The sequence below is a fragment of the Nansenia antarctica genome (assembly GCF_963989245.1).
Source record: "Nansenia antarctica genome assembly, chromosome: 16".
In the NCBI taxonomy this organism is placed as follows: domain Eukaryota; kingdom Metazoa; phylum Chordata; class Actinopteri; order Argentiniformes; family Microstomatidae; genus Nansenia; species Nansenia antarctica.
The window spans coordinates 11,179,112-11,192,713 of record NC_137686.1 but is presented as its reverse complement, the minus strand read 5'-3'; the positions used below and the strand labels follow the sequence as shown (position 1 = coordinate 11,192,713).

At 46.1% G+C, this 13,602-nt stretch overlaps 1 protein-coding gene across 1 annotated transcript; it reads right to left on the bottom strand.

Annotated features, from left to right (window-relative positions):
- Positions 1-1,730: 1,730 nt before the first annotated feature.
- On the bottom strand, positions 1,731-11,931 carry LOC308171946 (polyadenylate-binding protein 1A-like; the record flags this gene model as incomplete). The annotated part of the gene is made up of 7 exons (XM_080546859.1): positions 1,731-1,751; positions 2,210-2,695; positions 3,039-3,301; positions 3,470-3,478; positions 3,661-3,741; positions 10,078-10,678; positions 11,080-11,931. The coding sequence occupies 7 exons, from the start codon at positions 11,929-11,931 to the stop codon at positions 1,731-1,733; spliced, it is 2,313 nt and encodes a 770-aa protein (XP_080402985.1).
- Positions 11,932-13,602: the final 1,671 nt, after the last annotated feature.

Below are 13,602 nucleotides of genomic sequence, written 5' to 3'. Positions count from 1 at the left end.
GGACCTCGGCAGCCTGAGTTTCCTCAGCTGCCGGAGGAAGAACATCCTCTTCTGGGCCTTCTTCGTGAGGGCCTCGGTGTTCTGCTCCCACTTTAGGTCCCGGGAGATGGTCATGCCTAGAAAGCGGCATGACTCCACGGAGGCCACCGGGGTACCTCCCAGCGTGATGGGAGGGGGCAGGGCTGCTTTCCTTCGGAAGTCCACCACCATCTCCACTGTTTTCAGAGCATTTAGCTCCAGATTGTTTAAACTGCACCAGCTCTGCAGCCCCTCGATCTCACCCCTGTAGGCAGATTCGTCCCCCCCGGAGATGAGGCCCACCAGGGTGGTGTCGTCTGCAAACTTCAGGAGCTTGACCGAGGGGTGGCGGGAGACACAGCTGTTGGTGTAAAGGGAGAATAGTGCTGGAGACAGGACGCAGCCCTGCGGGGAGCCCGTGCTGGTGGACCTGGAGCTGGAAATGCTCTTCCCCAGCTTCACCCGCTGAGACCTGTCAGTCAGGAAGTCCGTGATCCACCTGCAGGTGGAGACCGGCACCTGCAGCAGGGATAGCTGGTGCTCCAGGATGTGTGGGAGGATCGTGTTGAAGGCCGAGCTGAAGTCCACGAACAGGATCCTGGCGTAGTTGCCTGCAGTGTCTAGGTGTTCTAGTACGTAGTGCAGAGCCATGTTCACGGCGTCCTCCGTGGATCTATTGGCTCTGTACGCGAACTGCAGGGGGTCCAGCACAGGTTCCGTGATGAGCTTCAGGTAGGCCAGGACAAGGCGCTCCAGGACCTTCATGACGACAGAGGTCAGAGCGACGGGTCTGTAGTCGTTGAGGCCTGTGACCTTGGCCTTCTTGGGGACGGGGATGATGGTTGATGCCTTGAAGCACGCTGGGACGTGACACAGCTCCAGCGAGGCGTTGAAGATGTGGTTAAACACCGGGGCCAGCTGGTCGGCGCAGTGCTTCAGGACAGAGGGAGAGACGGAATCCGGACCAGCTGCCTTCCGGGGATTCTGCCTCTTAAACAGTCTGTTTACCTCTCGCACTGTGACAGAGAGAGGGGGTGGGGAAAGGGGGGTGGGGGTGGGCGGGGCGGGTGAGGAGGGGGGAGGGAGGGGGGGGAGGGGGGAGGGGGGGGGTAGCAGGAGGGACATTGGCCCCCCTGGGGGACGGGGGTGGTGGTTGTAGCCGGGGGGTGTGGAGCTAGAGGGCGGGGGTGGGCGGGAACCTCTCTTTCTCAAACCTACAGTAGAACTTGTTCAGCTCATTAGCGAGAGGGAGGTTGTCGGACATCAGCGGGGACCTGGGTTTGTAGTTGGTGATGGTCTTTAGGCCTTTCCAGACGGAGGCGGAATCCCCCTCAGAGAGCTGTTGCTGCAGCTTCTCCGAAAAGCGATGCTTCGCCTCCTTCACCGCTTTGGCGAACCTGTACTTGGCCTGCTTGACCCGGTCCACGTCCCCACTGCGCCTAGCCACCTCCTTCTCTGACCTCAGACGCCTGAGTTGGGATGAAAACCAGGGCTTGTCGTTGTTGAAGGACTTCCTGGAGCGGAGGGGGACACACACCTCCTCGCCAAAGCTGATAAATGATGTAACAGTGTCTGTGTATACATCCAGATTGTTACCAGCCTCTGGCTCCGCCCACTCCACCAAGTCCTGGTCACAGCCTGCACTCTCCAACCAGGCGCAGAGTCGCTCACATGCCTCACTAGACCACACCCTAAATCGCCGTACAACAGGTTTAGAGAGTTTTAACCTCTGCCTGTAGCGAGGGATCAGGTGTATGAGGATGTGGTCACTGTAGCCCAGTGCAGCACGGGGGACAGAATGGTAGGCTTGACGAGCTGTACAGTAGCAATGGTCCAGAGTGTTCACCCCCGTGGTGGGACACATGACTTGCTGCCTGTATTTGGGGAGCGCCCGGCTAAGATTAGCCTGGTTAAAATCTCCCAAAACAACAACAAAACTGTCCGGGTAACTACGTTCCACACTCATTAATTGCTCTGCCAGTGTGTCTACTGCTGCAGTGACGTCAGCATCAGGTGGAATGTAGACACACGCGAGAATGAATGAGCTGAACTCACGGGGGGAATAGAATGGACGGCAGAGGATGAATAGGGATTCTATAGCCGTGGAACAGTGTTTGTGGAGCACTGTCACCTCGGAACTCCAGCGCACGTTTACAAAGAACATTAACCCCCCTCCCCTAGACTTGCTCACCGCCTCGAAGTCTCTGTCAGCCCGGAACGCGGAGAATCCCTCTAGCTCCACCGCCTCGTCAGGGACAGATGAAGATAGGTGCGTCTCCGTGAACGCGAAGACAGCCGAGGAGTGGAAGTCGCTGTTCCTTGCAACGAGACACCGGAGTTCATCCATTTTATTGCAGAGGGAGTTCACGTTGCTCAGGAATATGCCCGGGAGTGGTGGTCGCGTCCCTCTCCGCCGAAGGCGAACCAAACAGCCAGCTCTCCGACCTCGCTGCCTTCTGATCCACCTCACAGCTCTGGCGAAAAATGCGGTCCCCCTCACAAGCATATCCAGAATGTCCGTGGAACGGGTGAGTAGTTTGGGGAAGATGTCCGGTGGGGTTAAACCCCTCATGTGCAGTAGAACGTCGTTTGTGTACGACGTTAGGCAGGACACAGAGACACAGAACAGACAGAACACAACAAACTGTAGCGACATAGCAGCCATGGTCGGCGCCATCTTGGATCACCATAGACAAACATACAAACATATGAGCAACACAATGAGTATCATGGTAAAACATTAGATCACCTACCCATAACTATGTTCAGGAACAGCAGAGAACACAACAACATCATCTTACATGAAACAGAGACAAATGATAACTGAACATTCCATCCTGGTGTTTATGATCTTCTCTGTTTAGCCCCTCCCCTGCCACAAGCCCCTCCCCTTAACGTAGTTCAGTGTATGTAGGTGTGTTTCATGTACTGTAGATTCATGTGAGGTTTTTGTACAGTGTCTCTGTGTTTCCTGTCACTGTGGGCCTCACAGCACAGTAGTAGAGAGCAGAGTCTGTCACTTCAGCAGAGGAGATCTCCAGAGAAACATTATTGTCGTTTATCTGGATGTTAGCTGACAGGCGAGGGTATGGTGGAGTAGCGTTTACTATAGAGCCCTGTTCTGAGATGTACAGGAGGAACTCTGGTTTAGATCCTGAATATTGGCGGTACCACTGTACGTTGTAGATACTGCTGTCATCATATTTACAGGAGAGGTGGACATTTCTCCCCTCCACAGCATGCTCTTCTGGAGAGTTTGGCTTCATATCCCCAAAACTGATTCCTGTGGGGGAAAACTTATTTGTAAACTGCTTGTATGAGTGTAACATTATATACTCTAGACATAGAATGATCAATTTCAAATGTTGAGACGTACAATCGGCTAAAATGAACATATACAATGAAAATGTTTTGAGAAATAAGCATTCAATCAATACCTGTTGTAACTCACCTGAAAGAGCTGTAAAGAGGAGAAACGAGAGGAGCAACATCTTGGCAGACCTTTGAGTAACAAACACAGAGAACACAGAGACCTGACTACACTTCTTCACTCTAACATCCCCTACATGTGGATATACGTATGAACAGCACCCCCTACTGGCTCTAGAGGGAATTACTGCTCCCTGTTTAATCACATTGTACCTGAATTCACACCACAGCCAAACTGAGCCAGCTGTACTGGTCTGGCCTGGTTACACACCCAGCATAGACGTTGTAACAGGACTAGAAGGACAAGAGTATTAGAGTCAGCATGGTATGGTTTGGGTCGGTCCTATAGTGGGTAAAGCTCTGTGTTCTATACATAGATCATATTACATGTCTTTGAAATATAACTGATGTTGATTTTCTGATTGGTATTGTAAGGGTAAAACAATGGTTATACTGCAGCGTGACACAATGATAGTATTATGCAAATGAAATATCTTAATATTAATTTGGGCAGTATTTACTTTTACATGTGACAATTACCAATATCAGTATCAAGTAATATTGTATTGTATCATGTATTATTAGGAAGATTGTGGTAGATTTTTAATTGTGATTCAACTGTAATGTGGACTTAAATGGTGTTGATAACAACTTATGGAATTGCTTTCTGTCTGTGCATGTTGTCAGGTTTTTGTACAGTGTCTCTGTGTTTCCTGTCACTGTGGGCCTCACAGCACAGTAGTAGAGAGCAGAGTCTGTCACTTCAGCAGAGGAGATCTCCTGATCCACACGGTCCTTCTTGTCATTCAGTTTAATAGACAGTTGTGGAAACAGAGTTGTGTCTTTCGACACAAAGCTGCTGGTTTGCACGTTCTTATCCGATGAATTGAGAATCAAGGACCCCAATTGAAATAAGCCAGTGGCTTTCTTGGGTTTTTATCCTGTTAGTTGACCTTGTATGTAATATGTACTTTCATGTACCTACTTCTGCAAATCTTCTAATAAAGTTTTCAATCAATCAATCAATCCACCTCATTTTTCTGGTTTTCTGCTCAAAATGACATGCCCACAGTGAATATAGAATATCTCCACAATCACAAGGGCCTTCATAATGATATTGTTATCAAATGAAAGCTAACACCTGTGGGGTGGCTGTAGAAGTGTCAGAATCAAAATATATGTTACTGTGTCAGAGCAAATAGAGCTAGAACATTATAAAACATCTCAAATTCAGTCTCCGCCTAAAAAAACAACAGCTTTTCCAGTGAATATCACCTTGGAAACCTGATAACGAAGCCAAAATCATCTAGCAATCAGTACTCCAGGGTCTTATTAGTACTTGTGCCAAAGTCGATGCTAGCAGTGTTGCCACAGTTACTTTGAAAAAGTATTCTGATTACTGATTACTGATTACTCCTTTAAAAAGTAATCTAGTTACTTTACTGATTACTTGATTTTAAAAGTAACTAAGTTAGATTACTAGTTACTTTTTTAGTTACTATTGGCAGCTGCCTAGACACCCGACCCCCCCCCCCCCCCCCGCAACATAAAAATGAAAACTGGTTTTGCCAAAACTCACTTTATTTTAACAGTAACTTAAATTACATAATTAAACTTTAAACAATAACTTAAAACAACAAAATAAAGAGTCTTTCTTTGCCTCACCCAACATAAATACTTGTTTTTAAACAATAAAATAAATATAATCTTTATTTAACAGTAACTAGCAAGGAGTGGTTTCACAAAACCTAAAACCTACCCTGACCATTCAGATATGATCCTAATATAATCCTAATCCTAAACTGGGTGAGTCTGAGTTTATCAATGATCAACATTTATGTTCTTGTCATCCTTTGCTGACACAAACTCAAAATAATCCTTATATTTCCAGCTATTTAACGCATATCTCTGTTCTCGCTCCATTGTGTAGGCTACGCTTCTGTTTACACTGTGCAATCAGCGTGGTGATACACGTGAGCGATTCTGCTGCAATCTCGCGATAGTCGAGAGCCGTTTTTTGCGGGCATGGCCTTCCATAGTAACCTCGTGTTGAAAACGTGAGCACTGACGTCACTCCCCAAGACGCGAGAAAAGCTATCGAACATTACAAAGAAATACTGCATTTAGCCTAAGTTATGAGGTAGTAACGCAATAGTAACGCACAGTCACTTGAATAAGTAACTTTAATCCGATTACTGATTTGGAAATAGTATCGCGTTAGAATACTCATGACAGAAAAAGTATTCAGATTAGAGTAACGCGTTACTTAGTAACGCGTTACCGGCATCACTGGATGCTAGTAATGTGAGCAAATGCAACTTTGTACCTGTTTTAGTACAGGTATGTTTAGGCGGACACCTATATGTTTAGGCCATTTGGAGATATTTTGGCACCATCTTTGACCTTTGACCTTTCTCATGTATCAGATTTCATTTTCTTTTGTTGGGGGGGGGGGGGATTTTTGGGGGTTGGCCGACCAATGGTATGGAAATTCGGCGTTGAAACCGGACATGACACATTCTCCAGTTGGAGAAAACTGGATGTGACTTAGGCCGTGTTTACCGTCTCGGGGAAAAAATGGTGGCATCGTATAGCATGCAAAATTGTGAAAAAAATGTGATATCGATGAAGAGAATTGATCGAGGTAAACTCTTTATATCACTTCGGATGCCGATGGGGGTCCGTTGGCTCCTATGAGGTTAAAAAAGTCCTGGGTTGCTTACACACTATATTTTGGGTCATTGTCCATCTGTATTGTGAAGCACCATACAATCAACTTAGCTGAATTTGTCTGAATCTGAGCAGACAGAATATCCCTAAACACTTCAGAATTCATCTGTCTGCTTCTGTCTTCTGTCACATCATCAATAAACACTAGTGACCCAGTGCCATTGGAAGCCATGCATGTCCATGTCATCACACTGCCTCCACGTTTTTTCACAGATGATGTGGTATGCGTCGGATCATGAGCCGTTCCAAGCCTTCTCCATACTTTTTTCTTCCCATCATTCTGGTACAGGTTGATCTTAGTTCCATCGGTCCAAAGAATGCTGTTCCAGTGTTTCCTCCAGGAATGTTTCCATTCGTGGCGGATATGTTTGTCCGCGCGCACAGCGCGTGCGATTTTTTTCGCGTGCACGCGCATGAAACGCGCACGCGCGCTCAAAACAACGACCTAATTTCAAACTAGAGGGAGGATGGCAAAAAAAATAAAAGTACAAAAATCTTCCCAGAACCTGATTTGCACGACCAGCTGTCGCTGTAGGACACGTTCGATTGCAAAATTCATTTATCCTTTATGTTCCCAGTTGAGGGCGTGTAGCTGTCGTTAGTTGGCCTGCTTTTATTTAGTTATGCGTACGTTTGAGTTAGTCATCTCTAGGATTGTTGTTTGATATTAGCCTATACTTTCTCTTATCTGCATTTTGAGCAACTGTACAAGACCCAACAACACAACTCTGATACAGGACTAATGTTACCTAGCTGCTATAGCTAACCCAACCCTGCTACAAGACCCAACAACACAACTCTGATACAGGACAACATGTTACCTAGCTGCTATAGCTAACCCTGCTACAAGACCCAACAACACAACTCTGATACAGGACAAAATGTTACCTAGCTGCTATAGCTAACCCAACCCTGCTACAAGACCCAACAACACAACTCTGATACAGGACTAATGTTACCTAGCTGCTATAGACCCATTTGTACTAAACAACTACAACGTTGTATTGGACACATTTTTTTCGAACTAATCCACAGACAGCAGTCTTATTAACGGGCCCCTGTGGTGCCAGGTGTGGAGGCGACCCAGCAGCCAGCACAGTGGGGATATACACTATCAAGCCAAGCTCTACTGTCAATATTTGCGTGTGTGTGTGTGTTTTACTTTGAACGCAATTTCAATTGCAATGTCCCAAGTATTACCTACATCTCCTCTGTGGAAAACTCTAATCCCGACGCAGCAGTTATTGTGCTCGGCGATTTTAATCACACCAACAGAACTTCCCAATTACAAACAACAGGTGTCATGCCCCAGCAGAGGAGCTAACATACTAGACCACTGCTACGTTACTATCAACTGGAGCCCATTCAATTTAGTTCTTACAGCTAAACTTGGGTAATTCTTTGGATTTCCAAAAGGTTCATACAGAATGCACAGAAGAAAAATGTTCTTGTCGCACAATGGGGAAGGTGGGGAAGATGGCAAATAGGCTAGACTGAAAAAGGTGTTTTTCCTTTAAAGGTGCACTTCCCCCATTAGCAATCAGCTTTCTGTTCTTCCATAAGTGTCAGTACATTACAATGAAGTTGGTTTTCCTGACCTCAATCTTCCCTGGGATTCCCCAAAAAATAATATGTTGTTTTTTTAAACTACACAAGTTATGTCATAAAGATGTCAAAATCGTCATATGACATCATTTGTCCAGATTTTAAATGTTACTTTTAATTAACTTTTTTGGAAGCCCAGGGAAGATTGAGGGCAGAAAACCCACCTTCATTGTAATGTACTGACACTTAGGGAAGGACAGAAAGCTGATTGCTAATGGAGGAAGTGCCCCTTTAGTGCAGCTAAAAAATGGTCTCAGAAAGCCACCATCCCAGGCCACCTAAACAGAAGGACTGAAATTATGTCAAGAGGGGGGTCCAGGCAGGGCAGATTGTCAGCTTAGTCTAGAGGCAGGGGTGGAGAGTATGACAAAAGTCCTCTGTGCCCTGTGGTTACTGCATAATTGTACACCAACATCACTGTTGTACAAGAACTGTACATAATTTGCAGGCAATATACCACATTACATTTGATTTTAATCACCATCATGCAACACATATTAGAGTACAAAGAATTGGGGTACATTATTCTATCAAATATTTTTCTGGAATAAATGTACATACTTTGTCCATGGCTTCATGGATTGCCATCACTTTTTTGCCGATCACACCTCCTCTCTTTTTAAAGAGATGCAAAAGCCTGTAGGTGTGCATGTCAAGCTCGGACAGGAACTTAGATTGGAGAGGCATTGTAGTGATGAATGGGTGAATGAGAGGCCGTTGTAAAGCACTTTGGATAAAGGCGCTGTATAAGTGCAGTCCAGTTACCACTTAGGAGGCCTTGTTGTTGGTCTATCTAGTCCAACCAGGGTTTTTACTTTTATCGTCAAGGTCCAGTTTACCCTTTTCTAGACACAGCCGAGTCCATCAATTTAATTTCCTAATGAAATAATTTATTCATTTCGTAATCGTTTTTTTTCAATGCTAACATTTTATTTCATCGGTGAATCGGTATTGTTTCATAGTCCGGGTCTCCTTTTTTATGCGTTAGCCGCTTGGAACTCTGGGAAGTGGCCAATTTTCTGTACAGCCTCCTCAGCCCAGTGGGCCTCCAGCGCAGCGACCGCTTCATCCACCTGGTAGCGCAGCGCCTCAGGAGACGCCAGCAAGCGCAGCAGATCACGGTTGTCCATCTCCAGCAGCATGCCCGTGACCTTGGGGGCGATGCTGGGGTGCATGCTGAGGATGGATGGGAAGAGACGCTCACCTGGAGGGAGGGGGGAGTAAATATCAGTAACAGTAACTGTTGTAACGTTATAGGTTACCTGATCGATTGACAGTTAAAAGAGATTGATTAATATGTTACATGATTGATTGACAGTTAAAAGAGTTATTATTTATCGTTAAGGTAGTTACAAAAAAAGAAGTACATTTCTGTTGTATTAGTTAAAGAATGGGTTTCAGAACTGCAGTTTCCAGAATGCCTTGCAGCAAGACGTCTCACAGAAGTTGACAGTTTGTTGTTTTTGAGAATTGCGAATTGTACCGTCCAGAATATGAAAGTGAATATCTAACAGCTTGTTTTATTGAATTGAAAGTGATCACAAGTGCATGTCAGCAGATTTGTATATAAAGAACCTTTCGCTTGATAACACCAGTCCTAGCCATCATTTCAGCAGGTAGAAATTCTACAGTAACTGTAACAGCTAATGGGTATCCATAGAAACAAACAAATATACTCACCTATCATCTGCTTCTGGTCCTCATGGGGAACTGTAGCCAGTATGGAGGCAGTCAGTGTCTCCTGGTCCTGGTCCTGGACATGGACAGCAGGCTGCTGCACGGGGACTTGTAGCTGGGGAGCCGTGTGCTGCTGGCGGTCGTGTACACCAGCTGTGGACTTGTTCTGGGGCACAGCGTGCAGCCGTGCCATAGCTGGATCACCATCTGCAACGGCAGGGTGCTTTCTCAAGGCCTGGGTAGCTGAGAGGGGAAGATAAGCATAACCAAAGGGATATTTATGGCAAATGTTTGGATAGGTCCCCACACCTTCTGAAACATCCCATTCAAGCACCTTTCAAGGACTTTCAAGACTCGATTCCCTCAAATTCAAGGACCCAACACGGCATAGTTTGAGACGGAGCTAGTTGACGAGCTGAGTAAAACATTTTTGAATATATATTATTTATTTTTTAGCGAGAGAGAGAGGGGAATTCAAGCACTTTCAATGGCCCATGTCTATTTTCAAAAAACTTTTAAGACCTTGATTTATTTTTCTCAAACTCACAAACTTTCAAGGGTTTCAAGGACCCGTGGGAACCTTGCTATGCGCAGGGATGCTTCACTAAATAAACTGACCTATGTGCTGAGACGTCATCCTACGGGGCACCTGGGAAGGTGTGGCGGGGGTCATAGCATCGAAGGTCTGAGGCCCGGTAGCCCATGGAGACGTGGTGGTGTCGTCGGGCGTGTTCTGGAAGTGCTGAGGTTTCGCCTCAGGTTCGAGGGTAGCCAGGTGATGAGTGGGTCTCAGCTGAGCTGAGGAGTATTGGGCGGTTACACAGTCCTGGGTCTGTGGAATGTGAGAAGCCATGAAGAGTCCAGGTGGGGGAGCAACCTGGTAGGGTAAGTTAGGTAGGAAGTCTGGGTCGGGAACGGCGCAGACGCTGGCCATCCTCTGTGGCATGTTCCGGTTGGTTCTGAGAGCCTGGCGCTCCTCCTTGCGCTGGGCCAGGGCCACGTACAGGGGCTTGGAGGCCACGATGCGGCCGTTCATCTCGGTCACGGCCTTGGTGGCCGCCTCGGGGGAGGAGAAGCACACGAAGCCGAATCCCTTGCTGCGTCCTTCCTCCGTCATCATCACCTTCGCGCTGGTGATGGTTCCGAAGCGGGAGAACTCTTTGTGCAGTTGGTCGTCGTCCAAGCGGTCGTGCAAGTTCTTCACGTACAGGTTGACACCCTGCTGGTAGAGAGAGAGCATGTTTAGTGAGATGTTTTTATACCTCAAATACATCAAGAATGTTTACCGAGACTATCAGCTTCTTTTTCTTATACACATAATAATGTTAGCTGTAGCTATCTCACCCAGTGACTAACACTGACAGATATTGACAGCTGTCAATCTAGAGGGGGAGTGGTTGTGTTACCGCCCATTAGCTGGCTGTGTGAAGGTGTGAAAAACAACCAACTCTTTAAACAGCTTTTTCTCTGGATTGTGATTGTATGACACATCATTCGAAAGCGTACAATCTGTAGTTTAAGCACATGTAAAAAAAACAACTGAAAAATGACTTTGCCTACTGGTTGCTTTGACTACTTTTCACCAGCAGCTGTCACATTTTTTCCTTCATAAACACACACCTGGTATGTGGTCCTGTGGCCCTGGTTCAGTTGCTCAAACTGGCTCTTCAGGACAGCCTGGCGCTCTCCTCTCTTCTGGGCCCGGCCCACGTAGACCCGCCTCCCGTTTATCTCCTGGCCGTTCATCTCCTCGACGGCCCTCTTGGCGTTCTCGTGCCTCTCGAAGTTGACGAATCCAAAACCCACGGATCTACCAGCGCCATCAGTCATGACCCGGACGCTCAGGGCCGGTCCGAATCTCTCAAACCTCTCCTTCAGGCGTCGGTCGTCCATATCCTCCCCAAAGTTCTTGACGTACACGTTAGTGAACTCTCGCTCTTTGCGAGACTTCCAGTGTCCGACAAACACTTTTTGGTCGTTCAACAACGTGCCGTCGAGTCTCTCGATAGCTCTCTCTGCGGCCTCCTGGGTGTTATACTGGACGAAGCCGAAGCGTTTAGAGAAGCCGTTCTCGTCAGACGCTACCTTGCAGGAAAGGATGTCCCCGAACTCGGAGAACGTGTCGTAGAGGTCCTTGCTGTCGAAAGCCTTCGCTAAATTCTTGATGAAGATGTTGCCGACTCCACTGTTCCTTCTAGAGGGGTCACGCTGACACCACATGATGCGCATGGGTCTCCCGTTGACGTCGTCGAAGTTCATGGTGTCCAAGGCGCACTCGGCGTCAGCTCGCTGTTGGAAGTTGACGAAAGCGTACCCGAGAGACCGGCGTGTCCTCATGTCCCTGCACACTCTTATAGAGGTGATCGGTCCAGAAGGGCTGAATTTCTCAAATAGCATTCCTTCAGTGGTGTCCATGTGGAGATCTCCTACATACAAGGAGGCCGTCGGTTGAATAGGCGCACTAGGATTCATTGTCTGGTGACTTTCGGATAGCGAGAGTTGGAGAAAAACTGTGAGAAGAACGAATAACTAATCTATCTATCTAGCTCTTCACAGAGGAATGGCAGGTAAATCAACGGCATGTGTACTGCAGCTGGATTCTAGAACCCCAGCTGCATGTTCTACATTGTTATGTCATCACATGGTGACATCCTTAATGACTGGATGTGATGTGGGGAATGTTTTAGAAGAATTTTGGTCATTGTTACATCACAGACCATAGCCAGGGTCCATGTTGTATAGAGGTCAGCAAACCCATATTAATAATAATAAAGTTTATTTGTATAGCACTTTTCCTGCAAACGTTGCAGCTCAAAGTGCTTAGGCTATATTAGGCAGTGGAGGCTCCTCCATAGAGGTGGAGGAGGCCTGGCCTCCCCAATAATTTGAGAGAAGAGAGAGATTTAAAAAAGCAATACTTTTATTTATTTATTTAACAAAAAACATATTTTAAATGTTTTTATATTCATATTATTTCCGTTTTGTTCATAAATCTGAATTTTTCCATGGCTAAAACCCAATATTGCAATTGTAAAGCACCTACAGGCCAGAATCCCTATCTGTTTGTATTGAGGAGGCCAGGCCTCCCCCAGGAAAGTGGTTTCTCATAGAAGTCAATGTAATGCAATTTTTTTCATGGCAATATGTGATTGGCCAAATCACTGAAAATGGGTGGGCAGAGGAGGCCTGGCCTCACCATGCATTGAGTCCAGGGCTGAAAGATTGACATTTTGTTCGTCCAATCACATGAAGCCATTTTTCCCTGAAAATAATAGCTCATTTGGCCAAATACTTTTGCTTAAAATGACCTCAGAAGTCGGTGAGATGGCGCGATTTATACATCGAATAGGTAGACAACATTTAGGATTTATTGAACAGTTTTATTTTTAATATTAATAATTAATAATTGTATGTAGTATGTTGTGGTGAATGTTGTGAGCCTGAGCAGAAGGGACAATAGCTGCTGCAGGCGGACCAGAGATTCATGCCAATTGTTTTGTTTATTTGATGACCCATTGTGCAGGTAACTTATTACATATGTTGTTTGAGTTCTATGTTTTGGTGCATTTTGTAAGAGTCCACTCGTGGTGTTGCTAGCATTCGCGATCTAGGGCATGGCTAGTCAGTAACGTCATGTTGCATTCCACATGTAGTACCTTTTTCCGCCACACGCGTGTATGAGTGCTGCTCTGCAGGATAAATATTAGAAATGGATGAAGTATTGTTCTGAATTGTATGTTGTGTGTCTGATTGACATAGTGTTTGAGTGCTTTTGACATGTCATTGATTGTATGTAGTATGTTGTGGTGAATGTTGTGAGCCTGAGCAGAAGGGACAATAGCTGCTGCAGGCGGACCAGAGATTCATGCTAATAGTTTTGTTTATTTGATGACCCATTGTGCAGGCAATAAAAGCTGCTTCATCCACCATCCTGAGAGTGTCCCAATCCTTTCAGTACCGCCAAACACAAATTAATAATTTTGAACAAAGACAGATAAGAAGAACAGGGAACATTCCATCGCGAGTGAAGCGAGCAAGCGGAAAGAGCAAGCCTCCTCAATTCTGGAAGTCACCAGCCTCCACAGATATTAGGACTACTTGAGGAATCCTTTCCCCAGTGGAGATGTATTACACGTAAACAAG